The 22,278-nt window shown below is 32.7% G+C and overlaps 1 protein-coding gene across 5 annotated transcripts; it reads left to right on the forward strand.

The window, feature by feature from the left end:
- The first annotated feature begins 1,916 nt into the window (after positions 1–1,916).
- LOC138321216 (abl interactor 2-like) lies at positions 1,917–20,494 on the forward strand. Of its 5 annotated transcripts, none has more exons than XM_069264730.1 (9): positions 1,917–2,074; positions 3,824–3,991; positions 5,866–6,054; positions 6,409–6,423; positions 10,879–11,116; positions 11,827–12,087; positions 15,365–15,430; positions 18,319–18,525; positions 18,780–20,494. In XM_069264730.1, the coding sequence occupies exons 1-9, from the start codon at positions 1,958–1,960 to the stop codon at positions 18,941–18,943; spliced, it is 1,425 nt and encodes a 474-aa protein (XP_069120831.1). In that variant the 5' UTR covers positions 1,917–1,957; the 3' UTR covers positions 18,944–20,494. The 5 variants fall into 5 exon arrangements, with proteins under 5 accessions (XP_069120831.1, XP_069120829.1, XP_069120830.1 ...); XM_069264728.1 differs by lacking the exon at positions 6,409–6,423 and adding an exon at positions 6,771–6,794; XM_069264729.1 differs by lacking the exon at positions 6,409–6,423 and adding an exon at positions 6,771–6,794 and having other exon boundaries at positions 11,830–12,087.
- Positions 20,495–22,278: the final 1,784 nt, after the last annotated feature.

A 22,278-nucleotide genomic window follows, 5' to 3' on the forward strand; every position in this document is an offset into this window, starting at 1 on the left:
ATTTCCATAGCGCGCAACGTCTTATGATTCCATTCGTCGTCCTAAATAACACGCGGTACAATGCAGTTTGACTATAAATGGCTCTCTACTGTTACAGGGGCGTAGGGACCGGGGGGGGGGGGGGGGGGGGCCCCATTCCCCCATATGCCCCCCTCCCCCATTTTCGCCGACTACAATGTTTTAAAAATGCACATTTTAAAGAAAAAAGGATCCTCCTGCACATTTTTCGTACTTTGTTTTAGAAGAAGCACGTAATGTTCAAAACTTTGATAAGATATTCAATACACACGAACTATACTAAAAATATCCACGTGACAAAATAAAGTATTTATGGTTGTGTGTTGAACTATACTAAAAATATCCATCAAGGAATTCTATTATTTCAAATACTGTCTCTTAATATATTAATTGTTTATATGTCTTAACAAGACAATCATTATTTTGAGTTACATAACAATGTGCCAATGGTGTGAAGCTTGTATGTTCAGATCGTGCAGGGTTGCATGATAATGATATGACGACATTCTCAATTATCATATCTAAATGCAGGTAACTTTATATTGAAAAATTACCATGTTAACAAAGCTTCGAAATCATCAAAATACATTGTGAAACTAATTTCAGCCAATATAAATCGTAACATTTTTTTCCCGAACCCTAACAAAAACAAAATATTCTCGCCTTTGGCGCTCTCACGCCAATTTGTGTACTCCGTAATATCCTGTTGGCGACGTTTATATACTGTCTATAGATGTGTACATGGATTACATGTAATGATATATTTAAAGAAATAACGTGACAAAATAAAGTATTTATGGTTGTGTGATTTAATCTTCTCTTGTTTAAGAACATTACACTAAATGTTATGTAATATTTAGATTGTTTGAATAAAAAAAAATTTGAACCTAATAAAAACGACCTATAAGTTAATCCAATATGTCAAGATTGAATCGGGGGACGGATAAGAAAATCTTGAGGACCTTTGCCCATTCAAATCGCATTTAAATAAACATTTTCTGGTTCAAAAGTTAATCATTAGTATGTGACTGCATGTGCATATTCCAATTAACTTGTTTTCCTTTTCAGTTCAGTTAGTTATATACCGTGTCACGAAAAGAATCCTTTCAACTCGATGCCAAGAGCATATGATACGTATCATATTCTAGACGTATCATATGCTCTTGATACTATTTTCCGTCTAGATCTTTCCTGGAAATGATGCTCTATTTTTTTCCTCACTGTAATCCGTACGTCCTCATGTAATATTTCCGATACTATATTGAAGTGCGGAGTTTTGTAATCGAAGTTGGGATTTTAATCTACTTACATCTACTTCTGTTAGTTGTTACTCCGCTATTAGACCCCAGCACATTCCCTTGGGGAACACCACACTGCACTTCCATCGACTCTATTCTCTCAGTCAGTTCTTTAATTTTCTCTATTCCATGCAAGATCGTCGTTTTGTTTGTTTTCCTTGTGAATGTAAAGTGATATATCCGTGCTGTTTTGAGCCGTTTGTATAGTTTTATGCACTATCTCACGTGCACTGGCTTTTCCACTGAACTAGCTACTAGGCCTAACTTAAAATTTGAATTTGAAAAATCCTAATTGTTGAAAATGGTATTTATATCAAACAGAGAGATGATCAAAAGGTGGATGAGTTAAAATCATAAGTTGATAAAAAAAATCACACATTAATTTGCACATGTTTTAACTTCTAATGCTATTATTTCAATATAAATGACAGTTTGAAACAAAATTATATTCAGAGATATAAACAACGTATATCAATGCTTATTTTTGTATCTGATACCACAGGAGTTTGACGTTCTGTCAATACTATATTTTTGGTTGTACTATATTTTTGGTTGTCAAAGGGAAGTAACTCGAATATAATTAAAACAAAACTAAGTCGATCAGACGCTTCAAACAGGAAGTGGAGAGAAGAGAAGACAAAATGGCCGAAGTAGCCCAACTTCTCGAGCAGGAAATTCCTGAAGGGCGTCAGCACCTTCAGGAAAGCTTTAACAACCTCGAAAATGTTGCAAAATATTGCAGAGAGAATTATTTGACGGTAAGGATATAGTTTGTAGGTTTCATTTGTTTAATATGTGACAATGTCATACAAATATTGATGACACACCTTTGGCTTTGCGCTTCGTTGTTTATATTTTGAGATAACAATATACAATTTGTGTTATGGAACGTAGGCCTAATATTTTGCTGATACTTATTTTCCTATCAAGTGAAGTAATTAAGAAACTTGTAATTTGGCTCTAAAATAGAGTAGTGGCGAGTATACGCAGGCATAACTATAGTCCGCTAAACCTGCCTATATTATTAGGCTTTTTTAATTAATTTTTTTGCCTGATATATAGTCAGCTCGCGGTACCTCTTAAAAATGTGAAATCGTAGGCCAGATTTGGCCTACGCTACGTCAGCGGCATATTTCTAATATATCGTCCATGCAATACCGGGGAAACGTACACATACCTATATATTGGGATCTTACAGTGTATGTACTCCACTGCCCCCATATGTTACATCCCATTTATGATATTAAACAACTCTGCACAATGAAATACTTCCGAGACCCTTCTATTTCACACATTTGTAATGGCCGTCGTATACACATTTAGTAGAGCCAACGGCAGCCAATCAACTTCGCTTCCGGTTTTATTTTTAACAATCCATGTGTAGTTGAAAGATAAACAAAATTCTACCGTGTATATGCTACATGTATATGCAACGTGAATATCGCGAAAGTGATGCGGTACCAGCAATAGTCGTGTTGATTTTGAATATTTGACAACATGTCGTGTATGTCGACCATAATTTCATTATAATAACTCTAACTGGCTAATTATAACATTTTGTTTATCTTTCAACTACACGTGGTTTTTTAAAAATAAAACCGGAAGCGAAGTTGATTGGCTGCCGTTTGCTCTACTAATTGTGTATATGGTGGCCATTACAAATGTGTGAAATAGAAGGGTCCCGGAATTATTTCATTGTGCAGAGTTGTTTAATATCATAAATGGGATGTAACATGGGGGCAGTGGAGTACATAAGATCCCAATATATAGGTATGTGTACGTTTTCCCGGCTTTGCATGGACGATATATTAGAAATATGCCGCGGAGGTAGCGTAGGCCAAATCTGGCCTACGATTTCACATTTTTAAGAGGTACCGCAAGCTGACTATATATTAGGCAAAAACAAAAAACAAAAATTAAAAAAGCCTAATAATATAGGCAGGTTTAGCGGACTAGCACAGCTAGTGTAGTACTTTAAATCAAAATGGACTCTAATTTTAGGCCTATTGTTGATGCTTCATTATTACTCCAACAATGTTAGAGGTATAGCATGACGAGACACTTTTGATCATTACGTCGTGTCTAACAGGTATTGCACATCAGAAGTTTCTCAATATCGAGATCTAATATTATTGGATTAGCTTCATTATATGCATGGAACGATTGCAACATTTATTACTGCAATTAGATGAAACAATTTATTAGATGGGCATTTGGATCTTTAAGTATACCATGTAAAAATTAATTGAATGAAAATTGAGATGTAAACGAAGTGTATATATAATCTTACAGGTGTCCATATATATTTATATACATTGTATCTACATGAAGATGTATGAAAGAGCTGTATTTGCACAACTGTTTTGTTTGTACTCACTATGTTATAGGTATAGAGCTATTACCATGACGAGACACTTGATCATTACGTCATGTCAGTATTGCCAATCAGAAGTTTCTCAATATCAACGTCTAATATTATTGGATTATTTTGTTTGATGCTTTTAAAGGCGACAAATAAAAAGCAGGCCTTGGAAGAGACAAAGAACTACACAACCCATTCCCTGGCTAGCGTGGCTTACCAGATCAACAACCTCGCCACAAACTTCCTTAAATTGCTTGACCTCCAGCAGAGTCAGACCATGGAAATGGAATCCAGTGTAAATTACCTGGCCCAGGTAGGTATATAACCTGACACATATCTAATGCTTATTTGATACCAATTGCACATATAGTGTGTTAAATAATAATGAGATTTAATTTTATACATTAGAAACTCATGTGATCAGAATTTGTACTAGTCAGGTAATTTTCTTATTTTTCTTGGTTTTTCCATCAATCTAATTGAACGTCGGTACACCATGTGACCCCCTATAAAACAATGATCAACTGATAACAGTTGATTGAAAAAAGTTGATTGACCGATCTGTCTATGAATAGACAGGGATTTCCTGATCCAGTGCATCAAATATTCAAAGTCATTTAAGCGTTTGAATGTGACATGCATGATAACATTGAGAAATTAAGCATGTCTAAGATGCTGATTTTGTTGGTAAGACATTATCATCAAACACAGCGAATAATAGACAGACGGGCTTACCTATCTGCCGGTAGTCTTGATGAGAAATGAAACATTCTAAACAATGTTACGTCTGAGCTACAAATACAAAGATGTAATTATGATACACGTAAGAGCAATTTTTTTATTAAGACAGTAATATAAACTATAAACGTTGTTTATCTGACAGTAATATAAACTATAAACGTTGTTTATCCGATGTTGAAAACTATATGAAAACTGAAGTATGATGATGCATTTGCCATCTTCTACTGTATGTGTATCTGGAAATCAGGATTAATAGGAAAACTTATCTAAATCCTCGTATCATTGGTATTCTCATTTTGATATTTACTCATTCGATATCTGGTAATATATCCTGAAATACAAATGCAGATGTATACACTAGATTGTTGTATGTCTTTTTATTTATTGCTTGTAAAGAAAAACCAAGTAAAATAATAAAACAATTGTAGCATTTTGAATTCTGTCGATGTATGTTTTTATTGACCATAGAAAAATTACCAACCTCGGACTTCATCCTTGGTCGATAATTTTCTTTGGTCAGTAAAAACATGCATCAACCTCATCAAAATGCTATAATACCACATGATACCTTATAAGGTTTATGCAGATGATATCCTAACATCATTTCATGATCAGCAGAAAGATTACATTGAGTTATGTCATATCCTTACTGGAGAAATTAGTACTGCAGAAACACAAAATATATTGGATATCACATACATGTTACATGAATTATCACCATTGAAGACAGGTGTATGACTGTGTTATGTATACACCAACGGCAGCTCATCAGGGGAACAAATCTGAACCAATCACATGCCAGCAAAATGATGTGCATCAAAGGACTAACTTACCTGTTCTGTTGCCTCCAGTATTACTATGAGATAGTCCAGGGGTGTAGAGATCATAAGTGATTGGAACCCCTGGAGTATCGAGGGTGACATGATATCTGCAGCTGCATCCACATCCTAAAAATGATCACCACTCGGTCTCAAATCAGTATGTTAGTGTCACATTTAACAGGCACACGCACAACATGTGACAGTTCTTGTGGATGGTTTTAAATTTATGGTCTCCTATCGTAAGAACTCAAATATTTTTCTGGGAGACAAATATGAAACAAAAAGATATCCCAATATCTCAAAATATAGGGTTGATATTTTTTCTGGGAGACAAATATGATACAAAATGAGATACCAATATCTCAAAATATAGGGTTGTTTTATTTCTGGGAGACAAATATGATACAAAATGAGATCCTATTATCTCAAAATATAGGGTTGATGGTTTTTTCTGGGAGACAAATATGATACAAAAGAGATGCCAATATCTCAAAATATAAGGTCTTATCATAATTTCATGATCTTGAATCACATGCATTTTATAAAAATCTTCACCAAAAATGTAACTTTACATGTATTAAATTAAATAAATGATGATATTTAATGATGTTGATTTTGTTTTCAGACTGTAAACATCCATAAGGAGAAGGTGGCCAGGAGAGAGATTGGTGTACTTACAACCAACAGGAACACTAACCGACCATTGGGAGTGAAGAATGGTATCATATTCCCAGAGCAAGCCGAACGTCCTACAAAATACCAACGCAAGCCGATAGACTACACAGTGTTAGACGAAATAGGACATGGTGTCAAGGTGAGCGAACATTAACCGTGACTTTGTTTGTTTGAGCAACATCAAAAGTATCTTTAAGTTACATTTTTTATCCAAATGGTTCCAGTTTCAGAACACTCAAAAGATATTTTTAGGAGCCTATTAATTATTTCAATCAGTCAAAAATGGTTTACAAATGATTACATTGCTAAAACTTGAGATCATGGTTAGCATTAAATGAAGCAATGATAATGAAATTCATCTGTGAATTAGAATATTAAGACACTTTGTTCAATATGTCATTTAAGTGAGAATGAAGGAATAAACATTTTAGAACAGTACAAAATGAAAGTAAAAAAATATATATAGTTATGACAGTCTTTGCATGGTTTTTAGGAAGCATACATTTCTGTAAGATTTACTTTATTTTTTGCATTGATGAAACTACTGCATGCCCATATGTTAAACAGAATCATTCAGATATGATATATTCTTCATGCGTACCCAGATATCGAGAATGTTTATTTGTGTTTTTGTTGTGTTGACATGCTATGTGTGTTGAAGCATGCCGTTTATCTCCCTTTATATATAATAAATTGACAGTCTATCCTCAAAAATTACCTTCTAATTGAAAAGTCCAAGAAAATATCTTGTTCAAAATGCATGCTCTGGTTAATTGAAGGTTATCTGGTGCAATTGACAAAGGGAGATAATCACTATATGTTGTATGTGTTGTTAAAGAATAAGATTTCTTTCAGGTTCAGGAACAAGGCATTATAAAGGTAGGCTTAGGAAGTGCACATTTCTTCCTTCCTGGAGCTGGAAACATATACAATAATGCTTAATCATTTTCATTAAGAGATCATGTGCTGATTAATACACATGTATATAATAGATTACTAGCAGTCTCTCCTTGAAATGTTTGTGAAATACTTCTACTTCTGTGTGGTCAACATTTTACTAAAGAAACATTAAGATCAACATAACAAAATATATATAAATCTCAATTTATTTCTCATTTGCTTAAATAAATGAATGAATGAATTATCGTTTTATCATAATTAAAAGTTCTGCAAACTTTGCTTGCCAAGAGTATTTGGTCTAATACTTTCCCTAGGATCTTGTATTGAAATTGAAGTTCCCGATCTGTGCCACCTGCTGGCATGGATCACCATAGTTGCACCTCTTCCATATACGTAATAAGAAACCAATAAAAAAAAAGCTTGTATCATTGTTGTATGCTTGAAAAAATGGCAGGCCCTTTGAAACATGCATGTTGTTTGCGACAGATTCAAAATACCAGTACTGAAGATTAACATGTTGTTAGTTCGGACACCAGTTTTTTGTGTCTCATACTTCAGTGTCAAATTTGCAAATTACAGTTTATCTTTGCATAATTTGTGTAACTGTGCAGAACAGAAACCATGCACGTACTTACTTTCCTATCTGTTTTGAGAGCAACGTATCCATGTACTTCATTTAGCTGGACTAAAACATTTAATAATTGATAAAATCAGTCAGTAGATCTATAGGACTTCGCTAGAAGCTGTTGTTGAAAGCATGCATGCCTTAATATACAAATGTAGGTCACTACTATCGCTTCAGTTCGGTTTTGTTGACATAGCAAAGCCGCGTTTTCATTGGTAGCCTGACTCTAGTCGCATCCGATCAGAATGAAAAGCAGGAACTTCAATTTCGACGTGAGATTCGCCAAGGGGTTACAGGGAGAGTATGGTACTAAATACCCTTGGCTAGCGAAGTTGCAGTTCTGCATGACTTGTCTATTGCAGGAAATTAATGGAGAAATTATTCTCCATTGTGGCTAGGCTCCTTAAGTTTGTTATCAAACGTGTGACATCAGTTTATGGAATTCAGGATCATATAATATGGATTCTATTATTCAATATACAGTTATGTTAGGATGATCTTATTTGTTTTCATTTTCATACACATTGTGTTAAACGCGTGTGTTGTGGATGGATGAATAAAATACATAATCAGAAATTCAGCTTTACATTTTTTTGTCAACACTTGCATTTTATAGCTCAACTCAATCTTTATAGTACTGTTTATGTACACTTTTATTTAATATAATATATTTCATGTAATATATTTTCTATGTGATAATTGTCTCTTCTGAAGGGGGACGACTCCGTAAACTAGGGTTCCAGACTGTTATTTTTACCTTACAGCTCAATAAATTCATACTGTTGTCATTCAACGAAAACCTATTATTAGATATAAGGAAATTGTTCACAATTATTGCTTATTGATCAAAATATGATTACCTGGTAATAAAATACAGAAATATTAATGTATATTTACGAATAATTTCATAGAAAATCCTTATTCAAAATCAAAACAATTTATTTCATATTAGAAACAGATTTAAACTGCCTCTTACTTAAATCATCACACAGAATTTAAGTATTTGTAGAACTTATACAATAGTGATTATGTAGCTGTATAATATCTTTCCTGTAGCTAGTTTTCTCATGTCACTTAAATTCAGACATACTAGCATCACATAAATATATTTCATTTTCACCGAATATGTTTAAAAATTCAGATCCGCATTCCTGTATTAAATATAGTATCAGCTTTTCCTCTGATCCTGAAGTCACTAGACTCGGACTTCTAGATAGACAGATGTCCTGTGGTACACATCCATATGTCTGTGTCCTACATATAGACATACCTGTATGTCTGTCTGAATGTCATTGCTTGAGTAAACACTGAGATTTCAATATTATCCAAAGCAAAATTAAATAATTATGGCATTTTTTATAGAGGTATTTATTAAAGACCTGTTTCCGAGCTTCTTGTTCAATCATATACATTTTAGTTAAAAATAAATCAAATCTGAAGGCAAAAGTAAAAGATCAATGCAAAACAGATTTTGAATTTTATAATTACTGGTACACTCTTAACAAAGTCCAAATTGCTTCTTTCTGAACATGTACCTTTTTATATATTTTTACAGTTGTATAAGAGAAACATTTTTAAAAAAAAAACAATGTCTGAATTTAAGATATACATGTAAAAGTTAGGATTTATGTCTTTGATGTCTTTGATTTGGTGGTGGTACATAGTTATTTATATATTTTGTAATATATGACATTTTGGTGGCAGGTGCTCTACTTTAAGCTAGTGGCTTTCAAACAATAATATGTTCCTGGGAATTGTATTTGTAAACTAAAATCTGAAGTTTTCTATTGATCTGTGGTGTATCAGTGAACAAGTTGTTGTCCAACCAATATTTCATGTTGGGCTTATTGTAAAAAAAAATGAAGTTTATCCCTCTATTCTAACTAGGGGATATTTAATTCTGTAACTGCTGAAAACACATTAATTCAAACTTCTTTATCAATGGGCAAAGGTTGGAAAAGCGCTTTATGGTGGGTTTTTTCGGGTGTGTGTGTGTGTGGGGGGGAGGCTGTGTATTGTAACTCATGGAATATATTTTCTTTCATGAAACCTAGCTACTTGGTTATTTATTGTGCTTAATTGTATTTTGATACATAAAGAAATTTTCTGTATGCTCAGTTTAGAAGACTACATCTAGTCTTTATTAATCAGCATTTAGTGATCAGTATTAGTTATTAGATGTTGATATTCTTCATATTTATTGATTTAATGACTATCTAGTTAGCTGCCAAAATGAATAAAATGTTACGTGTACCTGGTACCTAAGTATAGGTACATTGTTTTCTAAAAAGTTATCCAAAACCATATGATTTTGTTGTCTGCATTGATGGAAGTACTCACATATATATAAATATATATTTGCATCATATGTACATGACATATACTATACATGTATATATATAATAATCAAACTTAAATATATTTATATAATTTAATATTTATATTAAAGGGACAATTCAGTCTAAGAGAACATTAAAATTTGTGCATAAATCAGACAAACCCAGTTCTAATGGAAATTAGATCTGTTGGTTTTACTGTGATATGCAAGAAAAGCCTATGGTAGCGATATGAAATGCGTGTGAAATGTTCAAACTCGCTTGCTGTCCGTCATTACACATTGTGGTTGAACACTTGTATGCCGAACACTATCCCTTGCTCGTAGAGTAAAGCATTTTTTGTCTAGAACTGCTCAAATCGCTCTGACAGTAGTGTGTTTACCTTATTAGGTGCATTGTCTTGCCTAAAAATCATTCTTTCACCTCCTCGGTATTTATGTAGTACATTTGTTCAAGGTGCGTGACGATTTGTAATTACAACGGTATCAATTAAAATACTAAACAATGACGTGGAATTTGTCAATATTTTGTGTAATATGTTTCATAAGAAATATAGAACAATACACTTATGGCACATTTTGCTTCTTGGTTTTGTAAAAGAATTAGTCTGAGTGAATTGTCCCTTTAAAGCATTCTGATATTATAAGTATATTATTAATAATGTATTACAGTATTCTGATATTAAGTACACATGTATATCAATAATTATATTATTATATTCTGATGTATATATACTTGTCTGATCGTGTTTCTCAATGTAAACATTATACAGTACATGTGTATGTGTCTGTATCATTTCTTCATGGTACATTTTATATTTATCTTTGTGTCCAAATGAAGTAAAAATCCCTACTACTGACGACTGAATACATACAGTATAGTTCTTACATCAGTTCTAAATGAAATATTTAAAAATCTTCTATTTATTTTGATATTGAAGTATTATTGAATATCTGCCACAGGTTTAAATAGAAAGTATAATTCAATTTTCTAGATCAACCAGTACTTTGTATTTGAGGACGACCTTTATACCGTCTGTAGTTTCTATAAAAGTTCAGTAATTTGTGACAGATAGTTTCAATAGAATAATTTTACCTTTCAGACAACCAGCAGTGTACAGAAGGACAACAAGAGTCGGAGCTCTTCCATCAGTAGTAACACCTCCCACCCAAGTATTCCCCCAAACACTCGCCCTCCCACACCTCCCCAGGGGAGGGGCACAATTGGAAAGTCTGCAGGGGCACACCAGGGGCAGTACAGGACACCGGCTCCCCCTATAGCCCCACCCTCCATCCCCACTTCAGCATCTCCATATGCTCCAGGGGGCATGGCAATGCAAAGTAGGTCGTTGGTCCTATTGTTATTGATAGAAGATTTATTGAACACGTAAAATTTGAAACCAGGATGTTACATGTATTTGGGAACACACATTATGTTGATCATTTGTCGAGGGAGGGAGGTCATTATATTATTTAGGGTTCTATCATAATTATAGTTATATTGAAATAATTTAAACTATATATTTTCAGCAATAAATTTATCAGAAATTGTTAAAGAAAATTGCATAACTCTGCTTTCATGAATCCAGACTGTCCAGCGTTGCTAAAAACTCCTATTTTTTTCAATTCTCTTTGAGGAATTCCCCTTAGATTTTGAAATTTCTTAGGAATTTTAGCAAAATTGAAAACAGTCAATGACATAGGTCATCTGACACTGACATTGTCTCTGTTGACCTAAAAATTAGAAATTGGCATGAAAAATAATGTTTAGGTTAACGAAGACAATGTCAGTGTCAGATGACGTATGTCATTGAATGTTTTGTAATCATAAACAATTTTAACATGTTTTTGTGTTTCTGAAACAATGTAATATTTTGTAGAAATCTTCCATGTGATGTAATTTAGTCTATAAATTCATTTTATTCCTAAATTAGCCTAAATTTCCTTATTTTCGTCCCTAAAGTTAGCCCTTATTTTACACCAAGAAGTGCTGGATAGCCTGTTAATCAAACTTTATAGATGGAATACTGTATGGTTGTTATCTTCCTTAGCAGGTCAGGCAAGACAGAGTGGCTACGGTCCAGGCGACCAAGCGAGACAAAGTGGATACGCTCCATCGGATCCATCTAGACAGAGTGGATATGCTCCAAGTGACATGCGACAGAGCAGCAACTGTGGTCTGACGGAAGCTCAGATGAATATTTTAGCCCCTCCTATCGGTCTTGCTCGGCCAATGTCACAGGATGCCCCTCCTCCCTCCTATCCGGGTATGCATGGCCGTGTGTCACACCTTGTACAGCAGACCTCGACAGGTAAGACTTACACCTGGACAACAGGTGCTTAATTATCTTATAGCACATTGCATTTGGTATCGGCCAATTTGTAGCACAAAAGATACCAAGGTTATTGTAAGATTATTTATCTATATCAGCATGAATTTTGGTTATTCGCTAGAACAGCTGCTTTCAATATAAAGTTTATTAAATATCATATATTATGAGTGAAGTATCATTTTGTATGTTTGATCTATAATATATCTATAGTGTTTATTCATTCTGTAGCTATTCTAAAATTTATAATTTGAGAGCAGTTGTCCTATTAAGAGTAACCATTTGAAATATTAAATAGTATTTATTGAAAAATTGCTTATCATGGAAACTGAATGGAAAACACAGCGTAATTATATAGAAATAATGATGTCATGTGTTCTCATACTAGCTATATTACACAGCTCATATCATAGTGTAAGTAACTTTCAAGTATATTGACAGAAATATTGAATCTGTAATAATAATTTTACTGTTAGAAAAAAAAAATTTCAGACAAAAACATTTATTGAGAAATGAATGAATTTCAAGATCTTAGTCTATGAGGTTTTTGTCCCAGTAAGAGAATGTAGTATATAGTGTATATATACCTATGTGTGGGGACAATGTGACATCACTATATATGTACAAATTATTTACCTATATTTACAAGCATGAGTAGTGGCATACAACATATTTTATTTACATTCTTGTTTCACGTCCTGACAGGAGATATCCAAAATTATTTTATCACACTTGAATCACATCCTCAGATGTAGCAATTCAGTGTTTCATCACTTTCTACATATAAATTCACACATCTCATATATAGATTTAATGCCTTTTTATAGATGGAGCCCCTCATTTGTATGATGAAATCTTGAAATGCTTTGCCAAGTAATTTGATACAATTGGTAAATTGGACAAGAGAAATTGATATACATTGTATATGCTAAGTCAATATGTTAATTTGATATCTTGTTACTTCAGAAAGACAATTAGACCTTAGAGTGATTCAAAATAGGTTACTCATAACCGTTCTTATTCTTTAAAGGCCAACTACCTTTCCGAAGCTCAACATAAAGGTTTCTTAAAAACATTAATAACATCAGAAAATTAATCAATGGCCTAAGATGAGGTTACAACACCAAACATACTGGTATGCAAGATTTCCTGAGTAATATATGATAACAGTGGGGAGTCATTTCTCTGTTTTGCCATCCGGCTCAGTGATAGTCAATTACAGCCTGGTATTATGATGGCAGCGGGAAACACAAGACGACCCGCATAATGAAAATTCACATTTTATCTATTTTAATCAAATTGTTCAGAAGGTGATGATAGTTGTAGTATTAAAAGTAAGTTAATCACTTTTGTAACTCTACAAAATTATTGATGTTGTATTTCATTCCCATTTCAAAAATTAAAAGCCTTTTCCAAAAGGTAGTGGGCCTTTAAATATCAGAAATGGTGCAGTGAAATTTGATTAAAAAAATTTTTCTAAAGAAAGGACATTTGACCAAGTGTTAGAATATATAATGAGCTATAAACAGTAATAATTATGAAATGATCATGAAATGTTCATTGTGTATAGGAATTATGTAGTAAACACTTCAAAATATTTATAGTGGATATTGATACATGTACCTTCAATTTATTGAATATGAATTCGCATGGCTGACAATGCATGCATTACGTATACACTTCAGTATAAGCATGTCTACATATGTACATTCTGCTGGCTCTACACATATCTTTATACCCATCTGAATTTTCTGGTATTGATTTCTTAATCAAAATATCAGACCTTTGATCTCATGAGGTATTAGTTACAGTCGGCAGTGAAAGAAGGGGTTATGTGTTTCTAGTAGACTGCTGTCAGTAACAGTTAAATTCAGCTCAGATTTAAAATACTGTCTGCACTCTAAGCCCAATATAAAGCATTAATATTTGTTTCATTTCCCATTTTTAGTGGGGAGTACATAAAGTACAGTAATGTGTCTTTGAAAGGGAGTCTTTGTAGCTTCCACTAGTCTATGTACAAATTCCAACTGTATATATAAGGTACTAGGTTTTACCTATTTCATTGTGTATGTGTTATCTAAAAAAGATAGCTCTGCCTGAATCTTTATCATGTACCAGTAAGATTTTTGTGCCTGAATCTTTATCATGTACCAGTAAGATTTTTGTGTAGAACCTCTTAACAGATTTATTTTGTACCGCTAGTTAATCTTTCAAAACTCTTCAGAGAAACTAAACGCTTAAATATATTAGGAGAGGAAATGGCATATGATTACATATAAAATTGATAAATATATGCAAATTGGTTCTCTATCCCGATAATCGATTGTAATTTATAGCTGATTCTCAACACAATAGTATAAATTTGGTTATTTTATGCACATAATCGTGTCTATGGAATGATATATATGGAACACCTCAACAGTATCAATGAATGGTTCACTTTGTATATGGAAATATTTACATTACCTAAAATATTGACTGGCATGGGATTGGTGTGAAATGCCCAGACATATTACTTATAAACTATCATGTAACCACAGCAACCTCACTGTATAGTAAATATACATTTTGTATATATACTTTGTATATATCTCTGACTGGTGCAAAATAATTATACCAAAATACACTTCATACATGTAATGGATATTAAGATAGCATGGGGATATATATATATATGCATCTTACTTAATAAGTTATTTGTAAATACATCAAAATAAATTTATAATAAGACGTCATGTATATTTACAATTTTATAGTACTATGGTATAGTATAATAATCGAGATAAAGTTTATTTACTCAGTATTGTATTTAGATAAAGTGCTGAATCTAGACTATATATTTTTCACCGCTTTAAGTTATTAGTAATTTTATGAAATATTTTTGATTGATTATGTTTGAATAATTTCTATTTCTTTCAGTTTTCTTTAATATTTCCTCTTTGTTGTGCTTTTTGTTGATGAAAAAGAAAGCAGATCTTTAGAATTGGGAAATTCCAGTATTTTTTTATAATAATAAAGACATAAAATTGACTCTCTCTGAATAGCGTGACTTGATGATGTGAAAGATCCAATCTGAAAATCCAGAAAGATCTGCTCTTTTATTCATCTGACCGATTCTGTGATTAGACAAGTCAGTTTGAAACAGCTTTTCTGATTGGTCAAATCTAATTGCTGAGACTGGTCAGCTGATCTGAAGGCTGATCAGAGGTCAGTGTGTTGTGCGTGGTCAGTATCTGCTTACCGCCGGTCACTTTTACAGACCTGCCTCCTCCCCCGCCATCTTTGTCCGAAGCCCCCGACAGCAGCTATGTGGACGACGATGAAGGTTTGCATGTTTTTGTGTCGCACATTCTCATTGGTTGATTTTTATGTTGTGTTTCATTTTTGTAACGCATGTGTCACAGGTTTTAGTTAATTTAGATTTAATTCACAAAATGTTAAATGTATTTTATCAAAATAATATTGCCAGAGTTTTATTCACAAATTGTTAAATACTATTATCTTCTCTTACAAATATTACCAGAGGTTTATTTACAAAATGTTAAATGTAATTTTACTAATACTGTAATTATGGAAACACTAGAACACAAAGCTAATATATGAAAGCTGTCTTTTTTATTTGAAGAAGTACATTTTATCTAAATTCTTAAATCATAAACAAAAATGATATCTAGAGAACTTTATACTGAATATACTAGATCCTAAATCAAAGTGGCATTTTCCAGTACTAGTATATGTATCAAGTTCATTATATGTCAGCATTAAAACTACAAAATAACACAGAGTTGTGTATTCAGATCTATTCAGAAAGAACATTTTATAAACAACCATAATTTGATTTACAGGATCCAAAAGAAATACCCCAAGACGCTTCACAAGATATATTATGAGTGTTATCTATGATTAAATACACTTCCATATCTTGAAAAAAATGTTATGAGATCACTGAAATGCAGCTAATGATATACTTTAAACAGTCATATAAAACATAAATACAATATTGATTTGATCATTATTTTACTCCTAAAATTTATTCGAATCATTTATGAATAACATGTATTATTATTTATAAATGTAAGGAATTAAAATGGTGTATGCCAATAGACATTCTTATATTTATAAAGCTTAATCTAAATATCGCTACTATTAATAAAAAAAAGATGTTTCACCACCATACTGTGATATGTGATATTTTTCATTAAATCATTCCTATAATAAACTGTACAAATACATTCCCCAATCAACAACCATGTACCGCCAGTATTCTTTGCATATTACAAAGTTATCTCCCTTGTAGGTAGGTATTGATTGTGACGACATGACTTAGTGAGTGAAAATTATGTTGTTTTCTAAGAAAAATATTAACACTCATAAAATATGATGTAACAATTAGTACCTAAAATACATAATGGCCACCGTAAAAAGATAACCCGACTTTATCAAAAGCTCTCTTGATGAATAGATTAGGCATTGATATAGGACCAGGTATTTTCCTATATGTCTGTTTGTATATAAAACTTCCACCTGTATATAAAACTTCCACCTACATCTATACAGAGGTTCTCCTTGAAGGGAGAACACAAACTTTTTACATTACTGTAGGTCCCATCAAAGTCCAACGTAAGTGTCGGGGGGAAAGTTAGCTCCTTCCTTCCATACAAAAATATATCTAGATGTTTATCTGTACAAATAATTTATACACACAATGATAAATATATCAATAAAATATTTCTTGATAATCATTTTATAAACACAAAATACCATTTCTATTTTATATGAATACTGGATTTATTGATACATTTCTTCTCTATATTAAATCTGAAAACATACATGTAATATATTGCAAAATATTATGCCTTTTGTATGCATCAATATATCTATTATTTGGTAAAATGAATGTGAACTGACTATAAGTTACTTACAGTTACACTCAAAGTATATAGTAGGTACATTAATAGATTATAAAGCATGCTAAAGAATAAAAATGACAGTTTGTTAGTAATATTAATATAAATTACTTTTATAAGTGGATTGAAATTTACAGTAGAAAATTATTAATACCACTTTTGTTTTTGGAATGAAAGATTTCACCACTGACTAAAATGAAAGATTTCTAATTTAACTATATTAATCAAGATATAAGTGTGACGAAAATGACGTCTGATTTAAGTAAAATGATGAAAAAATTGTCATAAAGCTAATAATTTTCGAAAAGATTCACCTTTCTGCAATTGTACTGATCTGATATATATACTATTGGATAAGATTAGCATGAAATATCAGCCAATAGCTGAGAATATCCAAGTATATTAACCATATAATTAGTCAAAAATTCACAAATGTTGAATTGAAGTGTTTTACTGAACCTATAGAAATTAATAGTATCTACATATTATGTCTTTAGATATTTGAACTATTGATTTCTTTGGTAACTATTATCTCAAAGATTATGTGACTGGAATTTCTTAAATATGTTCGCTAAGCAACAATCTTTTTAAAAGTTTACCAATTCACAATATGATTTTAAAGTGATGACTGAAGACAACTTCTGTGTAACACATGGCATATCACACCTGCTATTTAATATTGTGTTAATGTAAACTTTCACAAAAGTGGGGAAATGTTTGACATTTTAAGGATGTATGAAATAACTTGAGTGCTAGTGATAAGTAAAAGCATGTTAGTACATTAATGTATATTAACTTATCAACAAGCTAGTCAAACCATTTCATACATGGTATATGCATGGTGCATGTCAGTTCACTTATATCTATTAACTAAGTTTTTCCATCAGACAGATTACAACTGCCATCTAAAGACTATCTGTTATATTTACTCTAAACCGCTTTGTGGAATTGTTTTGTTATACAGTATGTGGGTTTGGATTATGCCATTATATTCCATGAGCTGTATAACTTATATTATTCAATATAAAAAAACTGTAGCAGAAGAGATTCTGTTATGTCAGTTGTCTATATCATAATTCTTTGAAGCTATTTTTGTAGATCAGGATATAAAAGATATAGGAGTTGCATTTGTGAGAGATCTTTGAATTATATTCAGAAACTGGGATATAGATAATTAGAAATTGAAAGGCAGGTGTTAATTTTAATAATTACTTTTTATTTCCACTTTATGGCATCATGCATACATGTATATAGAAAGAATCCATTGTATAAATATTTACATCTATGTTTTGTTTGTTGTTGACAGTGAACTCTCCCCCACTCCCTCCACCCCCATCAGACACCCCCTCTGTCTACAACCAGGCTCCTCCCCCTCCCCCCGAGTTCAACGATCCCCCAGAGGACCTGGATGACCACCCTTTACCACCACAAGAAGAGGATCCCTATGCTGCTACTGGACCAAACCTCGGACTGGGCCAACCAGACTGGAAACCTGCAAATTATATTGAGAAAGGTTTGTGTATTTATGCATCAGAAATTTATTTTATGGTGGATACAATTTTTGAATAGTTTTAAGATGTAATTCATAAGTCAAATCCTGAATTAAGATTAGCTTGATTTGCCATACGAATTGATCAATTATTTTCTTTAAAAGAAGCTGATCCATATTGTATAGACACTATATTTCATCCTCTGGTAGTTATAATTATAAACAATTTACAGTACATGTATTGCTATATAAATTTAATATCTAAATGTATGTTTCAGTTATTGCTATATACGATTACCTGGCTGATAAAGAGGATGAGCTGACATTCAATGAAAATGCTGTCATCTATGTCACCAACAAAAACGATGATGGTTGGTGGGAAGGTGTACTGAACGGATTTACAGGACTCTTCCCTGGCAATTATGTAGAGCCGTGTATGTAAACCAGCTAATGATATAGCTACAAACAATGATATGGAAACAGAATATCGTAATCGAATGACATTACCTATGTGTTGATAAGAAGACACTTTAGAGTGAAGGCGTGTATAGGCATGTTGCCTGTAGCCTAATTCTCAATTGTCGTACATCTAACTACGATGAAATATTCTGAAATGAAATAAGGAGACACTTTTAAGATAACTCAAGTGGAAAATACCTGGAATTGAATTGCCATATATTTTAAATGAATTACACGGTACACAGTGTCAGTAAAGTCATTTACAAAGACTGATAAATTGATATATGATATATATTTAATGATGAAAAGGAGCTTTATTCAGGAGTATGCTTTGCTTTCTATTGATGAGTATAAAATAAGCTAAAGTACTTCTTGAGACTCTGCTGAAGTCTTTGCATCATTTACTAAGAAGGTCTTTGAAATAACCATGCTGTAGAGTGTCTTGCATTAGAAATATAGCATATGAGATAACTTACAGTTGGACAGATAATATTCTACAAAAATAAAAATGTGAAATGATGGTTGTTAAAGAAATATACCAGTATAACGAGGTAGTTGTTTACCAGTACATGTAAGTCGCAAATGTGTGGGGAAAGGTAGAGGAATGGGGCAATAATTCTTATTTTCTTTTTCTTGAAATATCTATGTTGAGTGTAAAATGTAACACTGTACATTGTACTGTCTTGTATCATTGCTTAATGCTTACTTTTTAAACTGTAAATAGTTTCATTTAACAACCGTTATTTTTTCAAATGTCAGTGTCCATGTGTAAGCAAGAAACCTTCATTTGTAGTAAATTATTTTATTGAAGAATTTCATTAAAGGAAAAATGTCTATAATCAATCTGATGTGGTTTTTTTTCATGAAATAAATATCAATTGGATTTTCTTCAGAGTATTGTCATAAGCATTAACATTATCTTCATCTTAATCCTCACGTAAATCTACTATCTATTGCTGCGAATTATCTATTTTTATCATGGCTTGTGTCCTTATATAATAAACTGTACAGTTATAATGTTGATTTGGTTATCGTCATAAGTTCATTATTTTGCTAGTACAAAATTTCATGAATTTGACTGAAAACATAATTTAATTTTTCTTTAGTGATATTTGTCCATTATTATCTCATAGATCGATGTTCATACGGAGATAATGCAAAAATATTTCTCTTCAAAAATTCCTGGCTTTACCGTAGTTTATGCTTTACAGCCTATTTTATGCCGAAGTTTGTTGAAATATAATTTTTTGGTTTGGAAAAAAAACATACTAGAATTACAATTATTTCTAAACCTATTAAAATAAAAACCTGAAGTTGTGATTTACTCATTTATGAAACTTTAATTTAAATTTGCTTTGAAACCATTAACCTTTAGTGAATCGGTTTATTGTCGGAATAAAGATTCCTTATGTTAAGATTTTTGTTATTTCATTATACTGACTCCTTTTTATTTGTATTCATAATCATGTCTAAATAAACTGTGAGGAATGTACTGCATGTGTTATAATGTAATAAAAACCAAAATATGATTATTTATTCTCGTTGTATTGTTTTATATGGCCTTAAGTGATTCCGTATTTTCGTCCATCATGATATGATGTTGGGCTATTGAAATTGCCTGTCTTCGGTGGTCTGTAAATTGCGTCCTTCCGCCCTTCCGTCCATCGTAAAAAATCTTGTTACTGCTAGTTTTCATAAAGTACTAAAGGGCCATCCTCGAATTTCAGAGCGATTCATCAGTTTCTATAGCTAAAAGAAGTTCTGAACGATGAGTAGGTAGTAATAAATTTCTGAGAGAAAGTCATCATTTTCTTGTCAGAATGTTGGTCAATCAGCAAACAGGGGATGCTTATAGTTTTACTGTGGTTTTTAATGACGGACTCATGGGACATACATGTTTTATGTATACATGTATTTGGATAATTTCATTTTTTTGTTTTCGATATTCGATACTGTAAACCAACTTTCTTTTGCGACTACTAAATATCGCGATTTCTATTTCAATACATGTTCGTGAAGATTAACATTCGCGGATTTACACATTAAACTGAAATCCTTATTGATATTAGCGATGTTTATATCGATAAGATAAACGTTCGAGAATGTACCTAGAACAAAAATCGCACGCAAAAGAAATTTGGTTCACAACATTTAGAAATCAATTTTAATACAACTCGAATAGCGTTTATATTAATGCTTTACCATGATGTGTAGGACTGAGTAGGACTTGCCCTACAATGACATCTAGTGGTGACCTCTTAAACTATTTCATTCATAAACTTCCATTCATAAAATCCCTATTTATTGAATAATATTCCTTTGGACCAATCAAAATGTTGCATTCCCTTTACCGCAGTATGCAATCATGGGACGTTTGCCTTATGATTGGTGGAATTCACACAGCCTCTGTAGAATATACACACACATACTCACTAACTGTGTCTACATGTGTATACATGTACATACAATCTACATCTGGTTGTGACTCCTCTGTCTAACTTGCATAAACTGTTAATGATAATACAAATTGGAATTACTATATAAGACTTATATACCTCAGAGTTAAAAAGTAAACAGTTCAGAGCTACTTTCTGTGCACATTATAATAATTCTTTAAAATGATTATTTGATAAGGCTGCTCTCATGTGTGCATGATTTTACCTACATCATAATTGTGCAACACGAGTCAAGAGTGTAGGACAAAAATTCCTTTTTTAGCTCACCTGGCCCGAAGGGCCGGTGAGCTTATGTCATGGCGCGGCGTCCGTCCGTCGTCCGTCCGTCCATCGTCCGTCCGTCAACATTTCCTTTAAATCGCTACTAGTCATAGAGTTGTGCATGGATTGTAACCAAATTTGGCCACAAACATCCTTGGGGAAGGGGGAACAGAACTTGTATAAATTTTGGCTCTGGTCCCCCAGGGGCAGGAGGGGCGGAGCCCAATAGGGGAAATAGAGGTAAATCCTATAAATCGCTACTTGTCCTAGAGTTCTGCATGGATTGTAACCAAATTTGACCACAAACATCCTTGGGGGAGGGGAAACAGAACTTGTATAAATTTTGGCTCTGGTCCCCCGGGGGCAGGAGGGGCGGGGCCCAATAGGGGAAATAGAGGTAAATCCTTTAAATCGCTACTTGTCCTAGAGTTCTGCATGGATTGTAACCAAAATTAGCCACAAACATCCTTGGGAGAAGGGGAACAGAATTTGTATAAATTTTGACTCTGGTCCCCTGGGGTCAGGAGGGGTGGGGCCCAATAGGCGAAATAGAGGTAAATCCTTTAAATCGCTACTAGTCATAGAGTTCTGAATGGAATGT

The sequence above is a fragment of the Argopecten irradians genome, chromosome 4, assembly GCF_041381155.1.
Source record: "Argopecten irradians isolate NY chromosome 4, Ai_NY, whole genome shotgun sequence".
NCBI classification, from domain to species: Eukaryota; Metazoa; Mollusca; class Bivalvia; order Pectinida; family Pectinidae; genus Argopecten; species Argopecten irradians.

Excerpts from the sequence above, each read along its gene's own strand:
- LOC138321216 (XM_069264728.1), top strand. The coding sequence starts at position 1,958 with ATGGCCGAAGTAGCCCAACTTCTCGAGCAGGAAATTCCTGAAGGGCGT. Across the intron at positions 2,075-3,823 it reads GCAGAGAGAATTATTTGACG|GCGACAAATAAAAAGCAGGC; the intron begins GTAAGGATATAG and ends ATGCTTTTAAAG. Across the intron at positions 15,431-18,318 it reads CTATGTGGACGACGATGAAG|TGAACTCTCCCCCACTCCCT; the intron begins GTTTGCATGTTT and ends TGTTGTTGACAG.